The following is a 23,948-nucleotide window of genomic DNA, read 5'->3' as shown; positions in this document are numbered from 1 at the left end:
AGCTGACGTAAAAAAACAACAACACATGTTCAACTGCAGGCAATGTTTTATTTAAACACGTCATCACCTCGATTTGCAGGTTTAACATCACATCTCTGGCTCTCGTTAGTCTTCACTCGTCCGGGGAACATGTCACAAGAAAAGCCAGTTTGTTGGTCACACACGAGGAAGGAGAATTACAGACAGTCTGTTATCGAGAGGGAAAGGTGCTTCTTAAGAGAAAACACTGACATCAATCAATTAGAGCAAACTGAATAAGACTTTTTTAAAAGCTTATATAATAATACAGTCCCCCGCTCCCTTTACCTATGTCCTCCCACCCCACACCCTCGAAAATGTGTTTCCCAAATCACAACAGAACCACCAAATAAAAAAAAAAGCTCAGCGACAATCCCACAAAACAATAAACAAACACATTTCAAGTCAGAGGAACCTGAATAATCAAGACAACCAGGGACTCATATGGCACAAGTTTCCCTCTTTTTACATTTTCACACGGAGAAAAAAAAACTCCAGTTCATCATAGACCTTCTACAGAATGCAGCAAGGCATCGTCACTACATAGGTTGTGTTAAACATCACAAGGTGGATACACTCAATGCCCCCTTAAATCGCCTCGTCGTGTAGCATGCCATTGGACTTCATATTCAGTAAAGGAACGACACGATAAAAACTATACATCTGTCAGCACAGAAATCTCCATAAATATATCAGACAACTGAACGTCAGTCAGAGAGAAAACTTCCCGAAGAGCAGAAAGATGATGGGTTCACTTGTCACCTGTACACGATCTTCACCTCCTGCTGCGACCGGCCAGAAGCGATACTGTGGGTTTCTTGCATTAATGGCACAATTCATTTAAAAGGAGTAAACACTTAACAGTTCATATTCCACTCCCCCCCTGTCCAACACTTTCCCCAAAATAAGACATAATAAATAAAATTACAGGAGGAGATGACCAATAAACAGGTTTCTCTCATGCAAACAGTACACGTGAGATGAACTGGTAAAATGCTTGTAACGTGTCATCTTCTGTCGTCTCAGATAGATACCACGGTCGTCGTTCCTTCAGTAGACCTATAAAATCTGAAACAGGCTAGCCAGCGCCCTTCACATCATGGTAAGTTTGATTACAGTACATTACAAGTTGAGGAAAAAAACAATTTAAATTAAACACCTGGGCGTTGGACCAAAGGGGAAGAGAAACAGGGAGAGGAGCAAATACAAAAACAGCTAAAGCATCAGTAGGAATTTCATTTTATAAAGTGGTTTTCCCTGTAACTGTTCTCTCTATAGTAGTAAACATATCTTCACAGAGTAAACACACATGGAGGGGACGGGGGGGAGGAGAAGCTGTATTTGCTCTCCTACATAACTGTACCTCATCACTGATAGGCATTTCACTCCAGTTTCTTTAGCTTAACATTTTCAATTCACTTATTTTTTTCCTGGCTTGTTTATTATTATTCTTTTATGTTTACAGTCTCCTTGATGAATCCTGTTCATCGGGCTTCTTTTTTTAAACTTCTTCATAGAAAATCACCTAAGTACCAGCTTGGTTCCTTCACAGTTCGTTTTAGTGCAGTGAGAACACACGCTCCCTCGCTGGTGGGAGGGGTTTAAGCTGCCGTCAGCGCCTCATGTCTTTCCCAGAACGTTAGACCTGAGGGGAGGAAATAGATGCTGATGAGGGACAGAGCGTCTTTTTTAACATTGTAGAGCATCTTTCATGGTGAGTCTTACCTGAGTGCTTTCCACCTGTCCTTCTCTACCTGGTTCTCCGGACTCTCGCTCTCATAGGACGCAAGGTAGAGACCTGGGGAGGAATGAGAAGAGAATGATTATGTACTGATTATTATCTTCTTTCAGTTAGAGAGCCGGACTTATTGTTATTATTATTATTTCATATTCAGATTTTTTGATGTTTTCACCCAAACCCCTGCGCTCCCACTCAAATAGCCGCTGCTTGTTCTAAGATTTGCTCTGCTTGTGCTCCAGCGGAGTGGTTGCACTCAGATATTACTGCTTGGTTTTCCTGGGCTCCAGCTTCTGCGACTCTCCTCGCGCTCACATGAAATGAGTGCTCTCTGATTTATTATTCTACGCTTGGATTATTGGCTGTTAAAAATTCCCCAACCAAGCACAGCAGGTCTAAGCAGATGTTTTAAAGCATCACAACATCAGAATATAAAATCAAAAAATCCTGCTCACCCCGCTCTTCAACAAAGATAGGAAAAAAAACATGTTACATCATTCACACTCTGTTATGAAAACACTTGGATAATAAGCTTGTTCCGAAATGTTCTTAAAACAACAAGGCGGGTTCTCACCGTCCTCGCTGAAGATGGGAGCGGTGTGGAGGTAGTGCAGGATGGCCCGGTCCTCCTCAAACGGACACTCCACCTGTTTCCATGTCATAAATTCCCCAACCTGACGTGCCAGCTCCACAAATTTCTAAAACACAAAAATTACACTAAGCACATGTTTGCTGGAAGGTTAAACGCAACAGGCTTCGGGAGAAAAGCGAATGCCTACCTCAAAGTTGACGTGGCCATTGGGCAGCCGATTGGCACATCCTTCGTTCAGGAAGTAAATATCTTTGATCAGCAGACTGAAGAAGGGAATAACAATCTGAGGAGGAAACATGGACAGAAGGATATTGAGATATTGGCATGAAGGTGGAAAAAAAAACACAAAATCAATGCCAGCCTGCTTTCAGAGTGACATGTTGTAAAGCTCTTACTCTTTCTCTGTTGCTGTTGGCAGTCCGAGAGCGGTGGGCGGCCCCCCTCAAGGCCGTCCTGTAGTTGTAAAAATTTCCTGTAGGATCCATCTGATGCTGTCAAAGCAAATAGAAACAAGCAAAACAATGTCAGCCAAAAGTTCTCACCTGTCATGTGCCTCTCGCCCAGTGAGCAGCTGCATTGTGCTTACCTCCAGAATGAAGAACTTGGCAGTTTTGGCTTTGCCCCAAGTCTTCTTCAGCCGCGACACAGGACTTACCGGCTACAGGAGGGAATGAATTTCAACTATTAGTCCCAGGTCGGGCAGAAGAAATCTCATAGAAAATATTCTCAGCTATGGCAAAACTCGACTCACAGATGATGGCCATGAGGGAGTTGAAGTTTCCGATGTTGAAACACTCCCTGGCAACGTCGATGAAGAACTCGATCACCTGGGCTCTTTGCTTTTTCTTTGCCGGCTGCAAAAAGGTGGAGACGTTTGTTTACCTCATTGTTTTTACAGATTTTCTCATCGATACAGACACATATCATTAAACAAGCCTTCTCAGTGAGTGTAGTAACAGAACGACACCATTAGGGGGCAGTGGTGCTCTAATACAACTAGCTGTTTCTCATTAGTCCAAGGAGTTCATGTTCCCAGTGCTGTTTCTCAGCAGGATTATGCAAAAACGACTCTACTGACTGCTTTGAAATGTTGTGTAAGTGTGGGGAATGGGCTAGGGAAGAATCCAGTAAAGTTTGGGGCAGATCTGGAAAAAATATCAGCTTTTTCTTAGATTTTCACTAAGTTCCCAGTGAATAATTCATGGGTCTTAATGTTCCTTGGTGGTTTTCACTGACATTCCAGTTTGTAGAATGAAATTCTACGACTCAATGAAATTATTCCAGGATTTATTATTTAAAACCTGAAGTTCAGTGTTTCAAATCCACAGGCTCAAAAGAATAGACAATCTGTATATTGTTTCATTTTCATGTTTACTGCATGATTGAAGTGTGTTTCATCTTTTGATGAATCCTATTTTCTGATTCATGTTTTGGAGCCTTTTTACACCCCTAACGTTTTTAAAAAAGGAGAATAATTTGTGACATTTTCCTCTGACGTTTAATGTCAGAATGAATAAAGAGTAGCTGGTATATCTGCAAGTTTCACTCACCATGCAGATCTCAGTAGCTACCAGGTAACACAGTCTGTTGAACCACCGGACATAAGCCTCCAGGTTGGAGGTTTTCTTCTTCTGGTCACTGAAGCACGGCTGCTGATGATACACACAAACACACGTGCACATACACCCACACACAACCACACACACACACACACACACATACACAATGAGTAAAGGAGGCATTACTGCAGGGAAAACCTCTGATACTAATTAGCTTCCCATCTACAAGATGACCCCCTCTATGCGAGCGTAAATGACAGAGGCAGCAAACTGGGAGCGGAAATAACACAATCGATGGAGAGCAGGTGAAAAATACAAGGAAGACAAGGATGGAGAGAAGATGAGTGAAAGAGACAGGAACTGAATATGAAGGAAAAATAACAGTGGACGAGCAACAGTGGAGGAACAGAGACTGAAAGCATTGAACAGTTTTGCTGAGGGCAGATGAAGAACTCGTCCCTGTGCCTGTCACAGCTTGTTACAATGTGCTGTTTGTGACCTTTTGACTATCTGACCTCTGTTTAGCCCCTTGAGAAGCAAACATCGAAGGATTTTTACACCAGGAACAGTTTCTTTTATTGTGATATATTATTCTTCAAAGATTCCCCAACAAAACAAAACTGAAAATATGAAAAAAAAAAAAAAAACGCAGTGTTTTAGCCTGAGGATGGACTATGTGTTTCTACAGGTATGGCAAAACAATACAGAAAAATTGTTTGAGAATTTACATATAAGAATTCCTCCTGAAAATAATAATGACAAACAAAATGGTTATTTAGAGAAATGAAAGTTATACCTTTGTTACATCTAGTGGGTCCTTCTGAACAAAGGCTTGGACAAACTCCTCTGGTCCAATATGGCTCAAATGTTCCTGGAAAACATACACACAGACACACAAGCACACAAAGACACCACACACACAGACACACAAGCACACAAAGACACCACACACACAGACCGGGGTAGCACCATTAATAACTCTTTCATTTCAGTAATGGAAGGCAATCAATAAAGGGAAGTAATGACTCATCGACGTGACTCATTGGAATCATATTTCCTCGAAGTGACACTTGAGACAACATTCACTTCTATCAAAAGAAGACTAAAAGTATATAGTTACATACATGTGCAAATCAAAAATCCCAATTACACATTAGACCTTTCTTCTAAACACGTGACACATGTACACACACACACACACACACACACACACATGCAAGTACGCACCCAGCGGTTGTGGTCCTGAGCACAATCTCAATATTCTAATATTATTATCTAATAACAGATTATCAACATCTTTTTGATCAGAATTAGCATGTTGCTAAAACCTGAAATACATTAATTAAAGTGCAACATACTGTAGGCTCACTGTATGTGTCTGTCGGCCTTTCTCTCTCTTTGTCTCTGTGTGTGAGTGTGTGTGTGTGTGTGTGTGTGTGTGTGTGTGTTGTGTGTGTGTGTGTGTGTGTGTGTGTGTGTGTGTGTGTGTGTGAAGCTGTCAGGTCACATATATCCACACTGGTTTTATCCCCTTTGTTTGAAGCCCCAGGCCCATCACTGACTTCTGGGGTGATGTCACCGCTCAGTCAGGGAACAAGCTTAGTCAGGCACACACACACAGAAACACTCCCACCCTCACATACACGTGCTCACATCAAGACACACATGAATGGACTGAAGGCACCATGCATGCAATGTGAGGGACACTGCAGAGATCCCTTTGTTCATGTATGTTTCAGTGCATTATTCCCTTTGGTCTTGTCTCGGTTAAATTGGGTGAAGACCAATTATCTGCAGCTATCTTCAAAAATGCACAAGTACAGGATCACAGTGTTAAGTGTGTCTGCCAGTTTCACTTCACAACTGTAGCCTCCCACCGCCTTCCCTTTGTTCTTTCAGATTCATTCTGCAACACACTCATATCCGTTTCTATTCCCTCCATCTCCTCCTCTCATTGTCTTTTATCCCGTGTTTATGTCCTTGACACAGACATCATAATCTCCACACGTGCTTCACCATTCATAGACCCCTCCAAAATAAACACCCTCTCCTCTCCGTGTCATGACCTCTTTCTAACCTCCCCCCTCTCGTCTCCTCACCAGCTCCACGTGGGTGAGCTGCTGGGCCAGCGTGTACGGGTCGTTGCAGATGGAGAGCATGTCCTTCTGGATGGGTGGAGGCTTGGTCTTGAAGGCCACCAGCTTGTCAGAGATGGAGGAGGCGTTGAGGGAGACCTTGACAATGCTCTCCTCCCCCTGGCTCATCCGGGCCAGCTTCTGGCTCAGCTTCTGCAGCACCTGGTTCAGGGTTTTCCAGTACGCCTGCAGACGAGAGGAGAGGAGAGGGGAGGTGCTGTCAATAACCAACTTCCTGAATAATTTATTAAAGCTTCATAGATCAATAATAGGCATGAATCAACGAATCTCTGTGTTTCCAGGTTGTGACTCATATTTGTGCTCTCCATTCATATTTCAGAGTTGGTCAATAATAACGGTCTTTTGGTAAAAACCAACCAACACCACATATGAGTATTTAATATATAGAATTAGCGTTTATTTCCCCACCACTGTATAATCGTGTTTTGTCTCTTTTACAAAAAAGCAGGTATACGCAGGTTTTTATAAAAGCTGACGAATCTTTCTAAAAGGTTTTTAGATTGCCAGTAAGGGAGTGTCCAAATCGCTGTTGCACGTTTCCCAGATGTAAACAACAATAAGCTCACAAATATTTACATTCACACACATTGGTTAGATCTGGAGCCAACAGTAACCTGTATCTGCTGCAGAGTCATGTGACCCGGGAGGAGTGAATGATGATTGTATCTACTCCCATTGACGACGAAAGACAGATGTTATTGGGTGTTACTGGATTTCCTGACCAGTGGAATAGGGACTTTTTGGTTTTGCCTTCCCTTAACCAGTTTACCTCCATATATTTGTTAGGATTAATGTCCAGATGAATGTATCTGTATCATCCACTCTGTCGGTGTGTGAACATTCTTACCTCATTAACCGTATCGCTGTGTGGCTGGCTGACGAAAAAACCTTCAACCTCCGCTCCTCCATTACAATTTAGAAATAAACGCTTTACTTTTTAGCACAAAGGCGACGCATTTCTTAGAGGATTTAACAGGCTCAACAATCCAGAGCACAATGTAATCTTTCAGTTGAATTAAAACACGTTTCATCCAGGGTTTCACTAAGCAGCTGCGATGTGCTCTGTGTCCAGGAATGTGTGTTTCCCTGGCCCTCCCTGCAGATGACTGGTCACCGGGGCTGTTACAGGTCAGCCTGTCGCACAAACGAGCCACATGTATGCACACACACCCCGCACTGTAGACATAGCAGCACATTCATCACCACCTGCCCTTCCTTCCATCTGTCCTCTCTTCCCCTCCCTCCTTTTTTTTATCTTCTCGTCCTCCTCCCTGACTCCATCACCCTCCTCCACCTTCATGTCCCTGTTTCCCATCCCCCCCATTTTCTCCATCCATCTCCCTCCATGTTCCCCCCCGAGGCTGCAGATAGATCCACTCCTCTAACATCCTTCCTTCCTCTCTCTCCTCTCCTGTGTTGTAAGATTGTGTAACGCGGAGCCGCGGCTGCTCACCCGACACTGACACTCTGACTCCTTCCACCACAGCGGCAGTGGTGATAATTAAATTTGGTTCCCCATCAGAGCATTTCTCACTGCAGCTACAGTTGGGAAAAGCTGTTATTGCCACAGCGATAATGTGGTTCAAATTCACAAATTATTATCTTGTTATGAGCAGCAGAGGTGTTCCTTATGAGGTGTACATTAATGGTTCCATGATTGCCGTTTTCAGGTTGTATGGATGAGGATTATAACCGTTAAAATGCTTGTGTGGACAGACATTGTTTTTATTTTTAAAAGGAAAAAACGTATTATTAGTAATCACAGTTCCCTGTCATCACTGTACCTCATCACATGGAGCTATCCTGTGGACGATGTCTTTCAGGAGTCCCACCATCTTCTCGTCCCTGAAGTCGGTCGGGAACGTCTCTGTCCACTCGGTCAGCAGCTGCAAGATCTTCGGGCCAAACTTCCTCACTTTTGCCTGTTGTTGAAGAAGTGAAAGAGTTTTACCACAGTCTGGATTTACGACTTTATCAGCAAATCAAAACATTATCCTGAAGTCAGCAATTTGGCCCAGAATAGGTGGTTATGTTTACATGAGGAAGATGAGTATGTCTGCGTGCTTTCTCTGCTCCTGCATGTGTTTCTGTTTATCAGCTCATGCATGTGCACACGGGTGTTATGCATTGGTGTGTGGTGCAGTGCTGACCGTATCGAGTGGGCTTTGATCCAGCTGCTGCTGTTTGATGCACAGCTCACACACCCTGGCCAGCAGCTCCGGAGAAGGGATGAACAGACGAGCGCTCAGCAAGAAGGTAAACACATAGGCTTTCTGTCAGAGGACAGAGGGAGACATTCACTCAGACACTGTCGCCACATCAATAAAAAACACTGCTGCTTACAGTAATGACAGGGAGCAGAAATGGACTTTGAACAGAGACATGGGGATCATAATGTAATTGGCAGCACTGTCATTACCTTTATATAATGAAATGGAATTTTTAATGGACTGTGCTACAGTACTGTTTACCTCTGGGTAGTAATCGGCAGTGGGCACCAGATTCTGGATCAGGGTGTCCAGAGAGGCAGATGTGATCGGGGGCCCGTCGGCCGGGCAAGCCCCGGGCTCCGGTCCCCCCTGTGGGGCCTCCTCCTCCTCCCCAGGCTCAGCACAGGCCAGATGAGGGCTGAAGCCACTGGGACTGGTGAACATGATGCCTGAGCACACAGTCTGGGGCATTCCTGTCTGAAACACAAATAGACAGAACGAAACATCAGCAGTTTATTGACAGAATGAGGAAGAGGTATGAGAATGAGTTTTAAGAAATAGAAACTCAAGAACATTTTGTGGTGCTAGTTCATCTTACTCGCTGACAGGGAATAAACCAATGCATATTGTGCATATCACACTTTCTCTGGCACAACTAATCCATTTCTTGCGATAGGTGGTAATAGTGAAGTGGTAGTTTTGCAGTAATCAGTCAGATTTGAACTTATATTTTATGCAATTAATATTTTGTTATCTTTACAGTATGTTAAAATGTAAAAAGGTGACCGGTACACTCTTAAATTATGTAACACACTACAGTGATGCAGCTTACCTGAAGAAGAATATAAAATTGAGTGTGTCCTGTTACAATTTGGTAGTTTCAATGAAAAGACTTTGTTTAACATGTGATATTGTTATGTTATTGTGTTATTTCTCAATATACAACAGTTACAAAGTGTTTCAGTGAAACTTGATCATATCTGATGAGTTGCTGAGCTGCGGTTAAATGTTTGTTTATGACAGATTTTATTTGTTGAGCTCAGGAAAGAAGCAGATTTTTCCAATGTTAAGATTCTATATGTAACTATCAAATGAACAAACTAAACAACAAAATAACTCCATTAGATTGTCACTCAGTAGAGTGCATACCTCCACCGAGCGCCAACAGTCCCCTGGGAAGTCACATTTAAATTCACTAGATGCAGGTTTGTATTTGGATCTGCACCAAAATACTCATAGATATCAGTCCTCTGAACAAAACACCTTATCTTGCAATGTGAGAGAAAGTGAAACAAAATTCACCTAAACTGGATCCTCACCAAAATCGAATGGATTCTTTCCTGACCCATAAAGCAGTTAACCTTCATGGTGGATGTGATAACCAAATAACTAACTAACACATCCCCCCCCCCCCCCCCCCTCCCTGTCTCTGCAGGAACTTTTGAAGGTCACACACCTGTGCCTGGTCTTCTCTCTCTATCTCTCTCTCTCTCTCTCTCTCTCTCTCTCTACGCCATATTTCTCCTCTCACCCCATCTCAAGGCCAATGGACGCCCACACTGTCTGGTTCTGTGTAAAGTGTCTTGAGATCATTTATGTTGTGATTTGGTTTTTAAAAAAATCGTTTTAATTGACTTGTACTCCAACTCCTCTCCCTCTATTTTCTAATCTTCTGTTCACCATCCTGGAGTAATATCTCCTCTTTCTTCACAGTGACACACTCATCCTCTCCAGCAGATGACCCGCTGCCGTCGTCGAGGGACACACAACACCCTCAAACAGCTGCCCCCCCCCGTCTCCCACATCTCGACAAGACAGAGGAGAGAATGTAAATGTGGGTCACTCAGTCGCCGTGGAGACACTGGTGCAGCCCGAAAGCGACCGCATGGCCTCTCTCTTTGCCGAGTGCCGTTTGTCTTTCCCTTTAAGAATGCTTCGGGTTGCACATTTTAAAAATTCAACATGTTCCTTCCCTCGATGGACCAACACTGCAGCTGTAGTGGAGAGGAGCACTTACTGCGTACGCTAGAGTGGGCATACTACGGAAACGAGTACCGTGATCCTCAGGGTACAACTATCCCCATCACTCATCATCTCCTTGATGCCAGCCGACAAATCACACAGCCCCCTCCTTCATGTACTAGTTTTACATGGAAACATAGAGATATATTGTGTGCGTTTTGGTCTCTTATATCTGAGTTTGACGTTAAGTCTGATGTGCTCCTGCGCTCGCTGACTAAACCTGGTGACTACCTAAATCAGTCATCCTCATCTCCTGAGTCTCTGGCTGCCCCTCGGGCGAGTTCAGCGGTGCAAAGCCTCTGTGCCTGCAGGGGTCACGAGAAGGACAGCAAACCCCACATGCTGACAGCGAGACCCTCAGCAACACCCAGGAAGCTTTATATGACGTAAACACGTGAGTATTCTTCCTGTGGTTTGTAGCTCAGAAGACAGACAGGGCTCGGCCACAATGTGCACTCACACGAATATACACACTGATGATGATAATGAACAGTAATACAGCAGAAACTGAGAGGAGAGGTGAAAGAGAAGACTTTCCTTTGCTCTAGCTTTTACTAGCATAACCTCAACAGACTGTAACACACTGTCCCTCAGTGAAGAGCTCCGCCATGGCCCAAAGCTCCTCTTAAGATCAATCAAGCTGCATCACACTCATAGGTAGCAGTCCCCTAAATATGTCTGATCTATTCATCAAGATCCATGAACTATTCCCTGGCGAATCAGTGAAGATAAAAACTAAATAAAGGCCTATCTGAATAAACTCATTCTGCATTCTTCCACTATATTTATTGGTAATCTATCTGGTAGTTTGTACATAATCTTTCTGAACGACAACAAACACACGCAGATGAGAAACACAACCTCACTGGTGCACATAATGACACCACTTCAGAGCGGTGACACTTAAAACAGAATTTACAAACCGCACTGCTGATATGACCACATTAGCTCTCATCAAGGAGGAAACAGGGTTTGCTGCAATCATTTCATTGTCTGCTGATCACACACACACACACGCACACACACACGCACAACCACCTGCCTATGAGCCACCTCGATGGAGCAGTGTCCCTGGGGTGAAAGGTCAAGCACACACTGGCATGCAGAAGAGCAGCTCATGTCTCAAGTTTCCTGTGTGAGAGGTTCAGTTTCCCTTTGTTCCGCCGCACATGAGCTCTTGTTCGTGCACTTGTACACACCTAGAAACGGACGCATGCAGACAGGCACACAAAAGGCTGGGGGGGGGGGGGGGATGGGCAGTCGGTCTTACTGTGAGGCATTTTACTGCCTTCCTTCCAAATTACACTACACCGACACCCATGGCCAGGTCTCTCACAGTGTACGTTGTGCTGAACAGGGGCCGACATCTTCCTTTCTGTTCCTCCAGGCTATAACCATGGAGAGGTGGGCGAAGTGTCTGAGTCCACAAAACACTTTTGGAGTAAACAGCATTGCAACCAAATCAAATACAATTGAATCGCTATATACCACTGTACATGGTCTATTTTGCAGTGTAAGACAAAACCAAAGAACCTCAGATGAAAAATCATTTCCACCACAGTTCAACGCGCAGCTGTAAAATGTCCTTAACACTTTGTTTCAGCTGTTTTCCTCCCATTGTCTCAGTTTAGATTAAGTTCCATGAGGGGGGGGGGGGGGGGGGGAGCCGGGGATGTCCTTGCCACAGAGAGAACTGATAAAGAAAAAACCTTCACATGCTTTGTTGCAACTGGAAGGAATTTCATTTTATGTTCGGACCGTCAGGACGACAAAGTCTGCTCCGCTCTAAGAGACAGTGTGAATGAATCCAGGAGCTGATCTGCAAGTCATCTCCTGCATACACTCACACACACACACACACTCCTTCATCTCTGAGCTGATATTCATATATGTGCGGGAGTGACTGAGAGTTTTAGTCTACGTGCTCGTACTGTCAATGATTTCCTGTATCGCATGTGATAATCTTCACTCTCCTTATTGCTCTGTTGCTTCCCCTGCAGCTCTCCTCTCCTGCCATCAGCGTTTCTCAGCCTCTGATAAATCATTTCATGATGGTTTTGCGTCTCGGCCAGTCAACGTCTCACAGTCTGCAAACAAGGGGTCACTCAGGTAACTCCTCCACAAATGTGTACAATGAATTATGCCACTGTGTACGTATGTATCACATCAGTCCCAGTGAACAAGTCTTTGGCTGATGTGAGGCGTGATCTATATTCGTTTCTATATTAGTAATAGCCAAGTTGAACATATTGAATATTTCCCAGTCTCATCGTGATGACCGAGGTGAACCGGTGTTTACGAGTTAGAAACTTGTGAATAACTCCAACTTGACATGAACGCATTATAATCTTAGGGAGAGAAAGAGTGGAATAGGATTAAAAGCAGATAAAACACATGGTGCTTAAGCAATGAGATAAAACCATTGAAATGTTAAACTGAAAAAGTGGCAAAAGTAAACAGAGCTTGATCAATTCATCAGGTGGCCGATAAAAATCAGCTCATATGAGCATTTCACAGACATATAAGTACCCATGGTTTATATTTGCTGGTATGAAGACTTTTACTTTGCAGAATAAACAATGTAGAAAAGATTAACGTTAACAAATTGTTTATTTTTTCCTAAGTTGTAAATATTTGCTTATATCAGTGTTTCTTTATATATATTCTTAAACTGTAAAATATCAACCCTTATTTACATAGTTTGATGAGGGTTTGATGATGAGAACAAAGGAATTATTGCAATATTTTCTTTTTTAATATATCTATTGGTCACTATATCGGTATCAGGCATTTCTGAAGGGTTAGTGTAAATGTCGTCATCCACCTGTGTACGCTAGAGTACACAAAGATCCCAATGCAAACGTCCACAGGCAGCCAATCCTTTGTTACCACGCTGACTGTAGTACGCAAATCTCAGCGTCTCAGAACAAAGACAGTGTGGTCACCATCGAGGTATTGATCACACCAGACCAACTAATGTTTGCATGAGCAAAACCACTGAGTGAGGTGAACAAATAACAGCTTTTAGTGTTATTGCTTATGGATTACAAGTTTCCTTTTGGGAGAAGATTTGATAATTTCGCTCTTAAGTGGAAATTGTGATGTCAGGTTGTGACATCACAAGGTTGTGAATGTTTATTGTGTATTATTTTACAACTATATATCTGATACCACATTTTCTCCTGCAGTTTGACCAACAAGTCATCCACAGCTCTACTCTGTGTATATCTTGTTTCCACACCTCACGGTGCAGACAGCTCCCTACGTGCCAGGCAAGCTGCATCAACGCTGCGTGAAAACACACATCGAGAATCCAGCAGCTGAGAACAGGTGAGTGTAGTGTTGTGAGCTCTAATCCCCTCTGAGATCCCCAGCAGTCAGCCAACGGCAGCCCTGCACTCCGTCTAGACAGCTGGGGGAGTGTCATTGTTCATGGACCTTGCAGCATGAGTAGTTGTGCGTTTGTGCGCGTGTGTGTGTGTGTGTGTGTGTGTGTGTGTTGTCTTGTAATTCTGTCAGGCTGTTATCGTTGCCATCGGGGGATCCGCCTGCTTTGTTCTACGATGATTAACAGAATGGAACTGTTGAGAGATACACAATCTTTATCAACACCCTTGACTGCTCAGCTTACGGCCTGTGTGCTTGCATGTGTGTGTGTGTGGTGTGTGTGTTGAAGCAACAATGGAATTTCCGACACAGCTGAGCAGCTTGAAGCTGTCAAGAAGCTTCCCGCTCGGTTTTCTATAGCCATTCCAGTGTAACCTGTTTCACCACAACATTTTTAGAAAAATCTACCTGTGTGTGAGTGTGTGCGTGTGTTTTGAGGAGAGTGGTGACCCAGCTGCAGACAAAGCAGTTCTGCCACTTAGTTGACGGATGAGGACAATCAGCTTTAGAGACAGCTATCCTTTAAGACTGAAGAGGCTTTCTCACAACAAATCAAAGGACTGTCTGACCTGAGTCAAGGGTCAAAGGTGTCACTGGTCCTGGGTAGGGGCGGATGCACAGTAACAGCTTTGTTGGCCTCCAAAGTCACTCTAGGGTCGAGGTTGTTTCAAGACTACAGTCGTATTCTGACACGAACACCAGAAAATACCAAGAGAATCAGTTGTGGACCTTTTCAGGACTTTCACCTATGAAGAATCCAACAGGTGATTGTCCGGGTCAGATTCTTTCCTAGCAGCAGGAGAATTCGGGAGAGAGCTGGGGTCTATAGAGCATTCAGGAGGCAGGACACAACTTATAAATTCTGCTGCATTGTTGCACTGGCATCGGCCGTTATCACTCTCCAGACATCTTCAAAGAAGGTCCTCAAGAGAAAGACTTAAAAAAATCCATTAAACCTTATCAGTTAGATTCACGTACACCAGTGGCCAAGTCTATTCATCATCTCCCCAAATAAACGTTAAGGACAACATAGCAGCCTACCTCTTTATATCGCAGATCTACATGCACTTCAGTGCACTAATAGCCTGGATCCTTTCAAGGGGACAATATAGGATATGGTTTCTCAGTTTATGTGCTGAATTTCTGTTAAGTAAATTTGAAATACTGATGGTATATCATCAGTAATTCTTTTTATCTTTGCACAGCAGCATTCTCCCTCAAGCTTGAAAGAAAGTCCCACACAGTCGTTTTCAAAGTTGTTTTCATGTCCTTGAGCACAGAGCTGACACACAAAGGCCAATTCAATCCATTCCTGCCCCGGCAGACCTTATCCAGTGGAGAAGGGGATTGTTATTCTTATGTCAAGCTTAATCAGGTGTGCTGTTGGGTGAAAAGATCAAATGTATAGAGTGGAGGCTTGTAGCCTGCTGCCCTATTGCTCCCCAGGAAATGTCACAATATAAAACGATTTGATTTATTGTGATGGATTTTTTCCTATCTTTTATTGTCCACAGGGCTTTTTTCAACATTTTCATTTATTTCTCAAAGAATAATTCGTGGATCTTGAGTTTAAGGGACTGATATTTATGCATGTGTGCAATATGGAGCAGATCCAAGTTAAAATCAGGATCTAGGGAATTTAAATGTGGATATATTTGTTTTTATTGGTTGAATACACTTGTTTTTACAGAACTGATGTGCTGTATCGGTGCAGAACATCTTCTAGATGTGATGCGAAGCTGTTCTTCGAGGAGACACACATCATTGCAAGTGACCACAGCAAATATCTGGCGTGGGTATTGCAGCAACATTTTAATTTGTTGTTTTAGTTGCTTCCTGCTTTAAAAGATCAGTTAAAAGGAAATAAAAAGACAAAGCGGTAAAGAGCTGCATCCCCTGCCTTGCTTGGGGGTGTGATGAATATAAGAATAAGATGGCAAAGATAGAAAGAAGGAAAGGTGGATCTGTGGAGGAGGATGAGCAGGTGATACTTACGCCCCGGGCGGCGTGAAGGCAGTCTAAGCTCTCTGAATGCCACACTCACTAAACTCCTCTTTTTCTGTGCACACTCCCAAGCTCCCAACCTTGCTTACTAATTGACATACTCTAACACTTCCTGTCTAATTTAGGACCCACATGTTCGCTCCTTCAACGCCTCACAATTCCAACTCTTCATCTATTTTGGGGCTGTGCTCTAAAAAAGCAGATCCTTGTGTATTTTTGGTACTGACACTGTTTCGCGTGCCTCAGAGTATTGCAGCTATGGCCTGAATTTTTCCACAGCATTCTTTGAAAGCTGAAATGATGCAACCACAGAAACAATGAAGTATTCTCATGACGGCATGGGCTTGAAAGAAAGTAAACGCCTCTTTGTCATCCAACCTCACACTCCCCTTCCCCTTTCACATGTCCCCTCAATTACTCCCTCCTCCTTTATGTGCCATCGACGCCCTACTTTCCCAATGAGCCCAGTCAGGACGCCGGCGCAGATGGCCCTGCAGCAGGCTGCTGTCCCAACGGGAGCTGCTGGCATGGGAGCAATTTGGCCCACTGCCCCTACCATCATCCCCAGTCTCTACAGGAGCCCAAAAGTGTACTGGCGCCCAGACTGAATGCCGAGGTACAGGGGGGGCCAAGCCGATCTGCCTGCTTAGCTGCACGGTGACTGCTTGGCACCGCTGACAACAGAGAGAGCGCAAAATACCACACATATGTCACCACACACACACGTCGCGACAAAATCAAACCGGCGGTCTATTGTTGGTTAATGGTGTGTGTGTTTTTGGAGAGCAGTGGGGATGAAGACAAATGGGTTCATTGTGTCCTGAAAAAAACACATGCACACACACTTGCACCCACACAACAGCCAAACACAGGATTGAGTTACAGTCGAGGCATTCCGGCCCCCCACCCATTCCCCAGCCTCGCTCTGTGGGACGAGCCCGCCGGAGGCTGGGAGTCACACGCTGGCCTCAACAGGGACACACTCCGTTAATCCCTTTATACTGTCTGAGCAGGGTCAAGCCGACATCCTGGCACCTGTCCGGCACGCACCAGCTCCATCAGTCCCAACGTAACGCTCATGGGGAGTCCTCCTCCATGAACACACCCCTGTGCATGTGTGTAGACGGACTCATTCCTGAGCGAGTTTGGAAACAGCTGTGCGCAAGCATGGGTTTGTCAATGTGCTTGAAAAAAGGGGGGCCGAGGAAGTCAGGGTGTATGTGAGTCCAAATGAAGTCATTCCTTCACAATGAAAACAACCATCTGTCCTCCTGTTCTTCAAGAGGTGCGGCTGGTCTTTAGCCTCTCAGCCAGTACCTTGCATCTGGACAACATTTTGTAATGTTACAGGAGAGAGGGTGCACGCATTGAATCCCTAACATCAGACTATTACTTTGCAGAAAATTTACATTTAGATGGAAGAAAGATCAGCGTTACACAAAACCGTCTGAGAGAACGTCTCTGCTTTAGAGGCCAACTCTGAAGGTTGATTGGCCAAACCCACGACTCCACTTTCAAACCACTCCACGTGTGTGAAGAATACACTACTGAATCTACCCCCCCCCCCCCCCCCGAGTTCAACTGGGAGTAAGATGTTGCACTAAAATGAACTGAGGGTCTCCGACATGCGATGGGTCTGGGCAATCTAACATGTTGCTTGGAGATGATTGGAGCTGAGCAGGGATTGGCTCTTAGTGAGCATGTAGCGCGTCTGAGCCTTGAGCGCCCTAAATCTGTCATTCACAATGGTTATAATGCTTTAAAAAACAAGTCACGTGTTATTTATCATCTTCCAGTTTATAACCAAATCTTGATGCAACACTCGGGGGAAGAGAATCGGACTCGAGAGGTTTCTGTCTCGTCCTAAGCACGCATCATTTTATCTCAAGTGTCACTTATGAGGAATTACCATGCTCAAGCAAGGGAATGGAAGTATATGGAAAAGAACAACAGAGCGGAGTGACTGATACGAGAAGGGCCGAATTAAATAATGCATTGTCTTCCTCTCAGTTAAACCTGCATAATACCCACCACTAACTAATGAGCGAGAAGGTTAAAGATGCAAATCTAATAACCAGATGTTCCTAATTTCATCATGGCTGTCTCCTTTCCTGTTGAAGTACATCTATCTGCTCATTACAACCAGCGCGGTCAAAGGCCACACACCATGTCCCTGCTGATGTATGATGTCAAAGTACTAATGATCTGCTCTGCTCACCACTTATGTCTTATGTAGTTGGATATGATCAGAGACAGACACGGGTCAGAAAATGTTTGCGTTAAGCGTTGCAGCTGGTGGTTCCCATGTTGATATTTGAAAACACAGAGATTTCAAATATATAAATCTCATTCTTTATAATTAACATTTCATAACACGATATGTTGAATGGTAAATTCAGAAATGCTATGAAACAGAGTCAGGATGTGTTCTCACTTTCAATAAGAGGACTTCTGTTTGTATTGAGCATAGACTGTATATAAAGATGGACCATGAGTCTCCACTTCCTCCCACTTTGCAGAAATGAAATAGAAATATCTCATATACGAACTCTGCCATCTTGCGCATTTGGAGCCAGAGTCTGTGAAGTGGAGATCAGGGATTGGAGTCGAGGCAGCGCCGATACACCCAATCCACCAATCATGTGTCAGTCTCAGCTGTCAATCATGTTGTCTCTCCCTGTTTTTATAGTATCGAAATAACTCATTACTACCAAATTGGTCAGATACATGAGCATTGAACAGTTGGATAAAAAAACGAAAGTTTATGACAGAAACCCTCTACATGTATTTTTGATGCTTGGTCCATGGCCCAGCGACTAACATGGAGGAGGCGGGATTTATGAACCATACTGCAGCGAACCACCAGATGGCAGTCGAGACAGCGTTTTGTCTAATAAAAGATGACAAACTTCTGAAATGCTAAATCTAGTCTGAACTCGCGCAGCTAATTTGAATTCAGATTTAAATCAGAAACGATCAAGGACGGACGAGTGTGAATCGGAGCAAGAACTCAATTCTTTCCCCTGTTCAGACGCAGGTAGTTCAATACTCAACAACAGCTTGAGGTCAAATATCAATACCAAATACCACAAGGCTGTTCCTAATGAAATTCCTTCAATAGCTCAGCTCTGTATGGATTGTTTGGAGCTGGAGACACATCTGTCACATTGTTACTCAGGTGTGCTGAAGCTCTGCGGCCTGAAAAAACAAATATGTTTCTCATAGAACATGCTGTACACCTCATAAGGTTAATTTAATTACATGGAGCCTGATGGTATATAATCTATATGTTTACTCCAGTGGTTTATTGAACACACCAGGGATCTAATCATATTCCATTATTTTTTGCACGTAGCCAATCCATACTCACAGACTGTCAATAGTTGCCGTGTGACAGCATGCAGGCCATGTGGAGGCAGCTCAGACCGGCTGGAGAGCGCACAAGGTTTCCATGGAGTCAAAGCTCCTGTTGGGAGGTAATTAGATGCCTGTTGATTCCCCACTGTGACTCCCCCTTTTCTTCCATCAGAATTCCTTGTTTCACCCCCCCCCCCACCCCCTCCCCTCTCACTCTCTCTTTCTATCTCCGACTTTTGCTCCAAAGACAGAGCAGCCGGCTGTGACCGAGCACTTCCACTCATGAACCACGTCCGCCCCGGCCCGGCAGCGAGATCACTCTCATCATCACTTTAGCTAAAAGACAAGTCATGCCATCACAATGTTCGGTCCTTTTCAAAATGAAAGCCCTACTGAGCTGAGGAGCCATGATAAGATCAAAAATCGAATTCAGTATCTAGGGATAGAGGTGGAGATTTTTTTGTGGCAATGGTGATGGGGAAATTCCCCACAAAATAAATGTGTGACTAAAAAAGAAAGTGAGAAAAAAGAAAGCCTCCCCTTGCACAGTCGTCCATTTTTTCTACTACTTCTTCTACTAATTTGACTCATTTTATTGTTATGTAATTTCCTTAAGAGGCTTTCTCTGAATTGACAAATGTCACAGCTTCTGCAAAAAAGAGGAAACGAAACAATTTCATTCTCCGCCAACTGATCGTTCATTCATCCGACCAACAAAGGAAGCCGGGGGATGAGTCTCAAGTCTATTCCAGTACGGACAGGAATGGATCATTCAATAAAAGCTAATCTGTTTAAACTGGAATTCATTGTGCTCGCTGTGTTTACCAGTGGGATGTTGTGGATTGTAGTCGTGACTGCTGCGCCACAAGGCAATAGTAGATTTGTATCATGTCTGTAGAGTAGAGTAGCATGTGATGTATGATTCCTGCGAACGCACATGCACACACAAACACTTAAGAACACACACAATCAGACACACACCCCTTTGCACATGCACACAGCCATAAAGTCAGTGTTTACCCCTGTGTTGACCTGCACCATACAGACCCTGCCCTCTCTCTCACTGTCTATCTCTCCACACACACATACAAACACACGCACACACACACACACTGCACACACACACATGCCTCTCAGCCTCACATCAAAGCGAACGATGCCCTCATTGACAGCACACCTGTTATTCTCTGCAGACTCGGCCTGAATTGGAGGGAACGTGTGCCGCGGCCTCAGTCTGTACCTGCAGACTTGTTACCAGACACTTCTGACAGGTCCCTGTGACTCATGTCAGTTCAACCTGTACCGACTGCGCTGCTCCACCAAGCTGTCATTTCAATTCAAAACCATTATACCACCACAGGACAGCCGGGTTTCCAGGGCTCCACACCGACAAGCTCAACTTCAGAGGGGAACCCGGAGGATGCACAGGGTCTCGACCACGGGAGGCCGAGGTCAAAAGGTGCTAATGATGACACAGGCTCACAACAAGTCACTGTTTTATCCAGATTGAGCGACAGGCAAGACTGGAAAGAATCAAAGAATTGATTTACAGCGTTTTTTTGTCCCTTTACAGGGGAACCTAAAACACAGCAGGCATGACACAGAACCAATGATGTTTGTGTTTCACCCCTCTGGGCACACAGCAGCACACACTGCCAGTGAAGGTGAGAGTGAGCAAACACACATTTCCCAGGGCTGGGAAGGGGGGGGGGGAGTAAAGAAAAAACGAATCTGGGCTCCACGCTGAGGGAGCACCGTCATGAAACGTGATGCCCCCCCACCTCCCACTCTGGTGCTTCACCACTGGAGGGGGAGGCTGGTTGATGGGCAGTGAGGGCTGGAGATAAGGTGCCTTTAACTGGTCATTACAACAACCTGCAGCAAGAATATGTCTCCCCCACACAGCTGGTTTCTGATACTTATATGTGCACCTGCTGCAGGAGACAGATAACAAATCCTTTCTGGTTTGTATTGGTGAGCTGTGCAAGCATGCTACATCACCCTTGGGGGGGCTGCTGCACTCATCGCCTCTTGGCTGCTTGCAGTGGATGATGCAGATTTTTCTCATTCCAAGCTCAAAACAGGAGCACATTGTCAACAGTGCCGCACCTGTTCGTTCCGCCCGGCGTGTGAGGCAACATGCTGCAGAGAGATGAGAGAGCGTGATAAAGAGCCAGGCGGCGTCTGAGGCTCTGCTCCCCGCGTCAGTGATCACACAGACCGGGACGAAGCTCCGAGCCCGAACCGGGTCCGTGACAGCAGAACGCGAGACGCGCTGCTTGTCTCCGTGCGGGTCCCCCTGGGCTCCGAACGTGTCGGGGGCAGAAGACGCAGTGAGTCCAGGCTCCTCTCACGTGCCCTTTAAAGCGACCTGCACGCCGCTGACTCACGGACACACACTGGGATGCTCTCTCTCTCTCTCTCCCTCTCTCTATCTCTCTCTCTCTCTCTCTCTCTCTCTCTCTCTCTGTGGAGCTGCGCCATATGATACACCTAACTCACACATTATCATGTCGTCACTGGTGCTAGTAAAAGTTACTACTATGACGACTCGGGGTTCTAGGCATAGAACTAGATCTAGGCAACGTGTGAGGGGGAACCCGCACACACGCACACACACGCACACGCAAACAGACACGGGCACGCAGCTAGTGACTGTGGGCGTGAGCGCAATCTCAATATTCTAATATAGTACAGATGCTTTTTACGCGCTACTTACCAGACACTACACTTTAATCCCCATCTCCGATCCTCCGACCTGTATCCGGTGACGAATCAATAAAAAGAGCCGCTCCTGATATTTCCTCCCCCCCCCAAAAAAAGAATTAAAATGACCGTTAACGCACGAGCCGGTTCAGCTGGAACCAGCCGGGCTCCACAGGCGCAGTGTCCCGGTTGTTGAGTGGTCCTCGCTCCGGACAGGTTCCCCCGGTTCTTCCAGCGGTTGAGCAGCGGACACACGCGCGGAGCTGACGCCGAGGCAGAGTGCGTCCCTGAAGGCGTGGCGAGCGTCCTGTCCTGCGCCACGGAGACACGGCGGAGCGCGCAGCACATCCACACAGCGCCACGGACCGAGTGAGCCCGATGAGGAGGAGAGGAGATAGGGAGCTACTCACACTCCTGTCGAGCGAGCGCACACGACCAGGCTTCTGTTCGTGCTTTTCAAAATAAAACGCGGAATAAACGCGTTCCTGTGCCATGGGTTCTGTTCTTACTTTTGTGTTATTTTGAAGGGGAAGTTGATTGATTTCCGGTAGTAAATTTGACGCTTCAGTAGGCAGAGTAACTAACACACTCACAAACACACACTCAAACACAAACCGACACACACACGTAAACACACGATAGAGGAATAGCTTGAATACCAATACATCCCATCCAGTTTACTGATCCTGTGCCAAATGCTAAATACTTATTCAACAGGGGCAGATAATCCATTTAATTAATTGTTTTTGTTGTAAGTGGTTTATTTACACACATACACAGCACGTATTATTCATGTTTCACCTGACAGAACCACAGTAAAGTGGTGTCGGACATGTGGACCCCACTGGTCTGTTGTTCTTCTATACATCTAACAATTACCTGGATGTCAATCGTTGTGAAAACACAGGCAGCTGTGCTATGGGGATTGTGCCCTTTGTATTAAAACAAATATAAGAAAGATATTTGTTTATTTAATATTCAAATCGTTTGTCGGTGGTTAATGAGTCCATCCCATTTCATAGGAGGTTACAATTAGCAGTGAGCACTCTTTTAATTTGTAATCCCCAGGCAACCCTTCTGCCATGAACACTCGCCAACCTGACCCCTGAATGAAAAAGATCCATCCCTACATATGGAAATGAGAGTCTGACATCAGAGCCGTACCTTCATTAAAACCAGAGTTAATTAAATCCATCAACCCAATTTAAAAACAGCAGTGAGGGAATATCTAAAACATCCCAGCGTGGAGATGATATGCTGACATGATGGGTTAATGGAGAGGAGGTGTTTTTAGGTGGTGTTATAATGTTATACCAATGGCTGTTACTGTCTCATGGCTGTTTTAGCAATGGAGAGATATGTTATTGGTGGAGAGTAATTAATGTGAAGGGAAGTGTTGCAGAGACAGTGGGGGAGAGGAATAGAGACAGGGAAATAATACAAATTAATGAGATGCAGAATAGTAAAGGTCTGTGTCCATGAGGGGCTGTTTGTCCCTGGAGCTTTGATGCCGGCTACTATAGGCCGTAGATGAGGGAAAGGATGAGCTGCAGACACACAATGCAGCAGAGGGCCGAGATAAAACTGTAAAAAAATACAGCTGCTTTCAGACATGCAGCGAACTCTGCATAATCTCCTGAAATTATCCAGAGGGGCTGAACGTGAGAGGGCAAATATATGAATGAGTTGCACTGGACATTCTGCAGAGTTTTTCCACTCAGCCCCAGTAAAACTCTGGAGAGTGAGCCCATGTGAGATGACAGCAGGATTAAGCAAAACTAAAAAAAAACAGACAAACCCAAAAAAAAGAATAAAGATATCTCAGGATGATAAAGACTGCCATACACATAGAAGACAAGGATGAAGATTCACCTTGGAAAGAGAATGAGATTCGAGAGCTTTTGGCGATGAGGGTTACCGTAGGTGTCGGTGTGCAGTTAACAAAAACATGTGCTCACCGCAGCGGAATTCATATGTTATGTCTTCACCCCTGCATTTTTTACCTGACGTCCCCCCCCCCCAGCCCGAGTGCTGCAGAAATGTTCCTGATCTGATGAACGCGTCTGACTCGGATAATCTCCTGCTGCGTTCTATGTGACAACTGGGTCCAGACGTCTTCCAATGTCATGTCTGAAAACAGCTGTTCCTCATACACACACACCTACAAACCTACACACCTACACACAAACACACAAACAC

General features: G+C 44.8%; 1 protein-coding gene across 1 annotated transcript; it reads right to left on the bottom strand.

Annotated features, from left to right (window-relative positions):
- Positions 1–28: 28 nt before the first annotated feature.
- LOC128445765 (ras-GEF domain-containing family member 1C) lies at positions 29–21,990 on the bottom strand. Its single transcript, XM_053428599.1, has 14 exons — positions 21,763–21,990; positions 8,535–8,750; positions 8,214–8,336; positions 7,848–7,985; positions 6,007–6,228; positions 4,704–4,778; positions 3,899–3,997; positions 3,086–3,202; positions 2,935–3,006; positions 2,744–2,839; positions 2,536–2,631; positions 2,331–2,454; positions 1,744–1,816; positions 29–1,663 (listed from the first exon to the last, which is right to left on the bottom strand). The coding sequence occupies exons 2-14, from the start codon at positions 8,742–8,744 to the stop codon at positions 1,639–1,641; spliced, it is 1,470 nt and encodes a 489-aa protein (XP_053284574.1). The 5' UTR covers positions 8,745–8,750; positions 21,763–21,990; the 3' UTR covers positions 29–1,638.
- Between the last annotated feature and the right edge of the window lie 1,958 nt (positions 21,991–23,948).

The sequence above is a fragment of the Pleuronectes platessa genome, chromosome 8, assembly GCF_947347685.1.
Source record: "Pleuronectes platessa chromosome 8, fPlePla1.1, whole genome shotgun sequence".
Taxonomy (NCBI): domain Eukaryota; kingdom Metazoa; phylum Chordata; class Actinopteri; order Pleuronectiformes; family Pleuronectidae; genus Pleuronectes; species Pleuronectes platessa.
The sequence above is the reverse complement of the archived record's forward strand: the minus strand, read 5'-3'. Positions and strand labels throughout refer to the sequence as shown.

Bases quoted from the DNA above. Each gene is read 5' to 3' on its own strand.
- LOC128445765 (XM_053428599.1), bottom strand. From the start codon at position 8,744: ATGCCCCAGACTGTGTGCTCAGGCATCATGTTCACCAGTCCCAGTGGC. The intron at 3,007-3,085 runs GCCATAGCTGAG...TCCCTCCTGTAG, and splicing joins TCATCTGTGAGTCGAGTTTT to CCGGTAAGTCCTGTGTCGCG. The intron at 2,455-2,535 runs GTAGGCATTCGC...TTTGTGTTTTAG, and splicing joins ATGGCCACGTCAACTTTGAG to AAATTTGTGGAGCTGGCACG.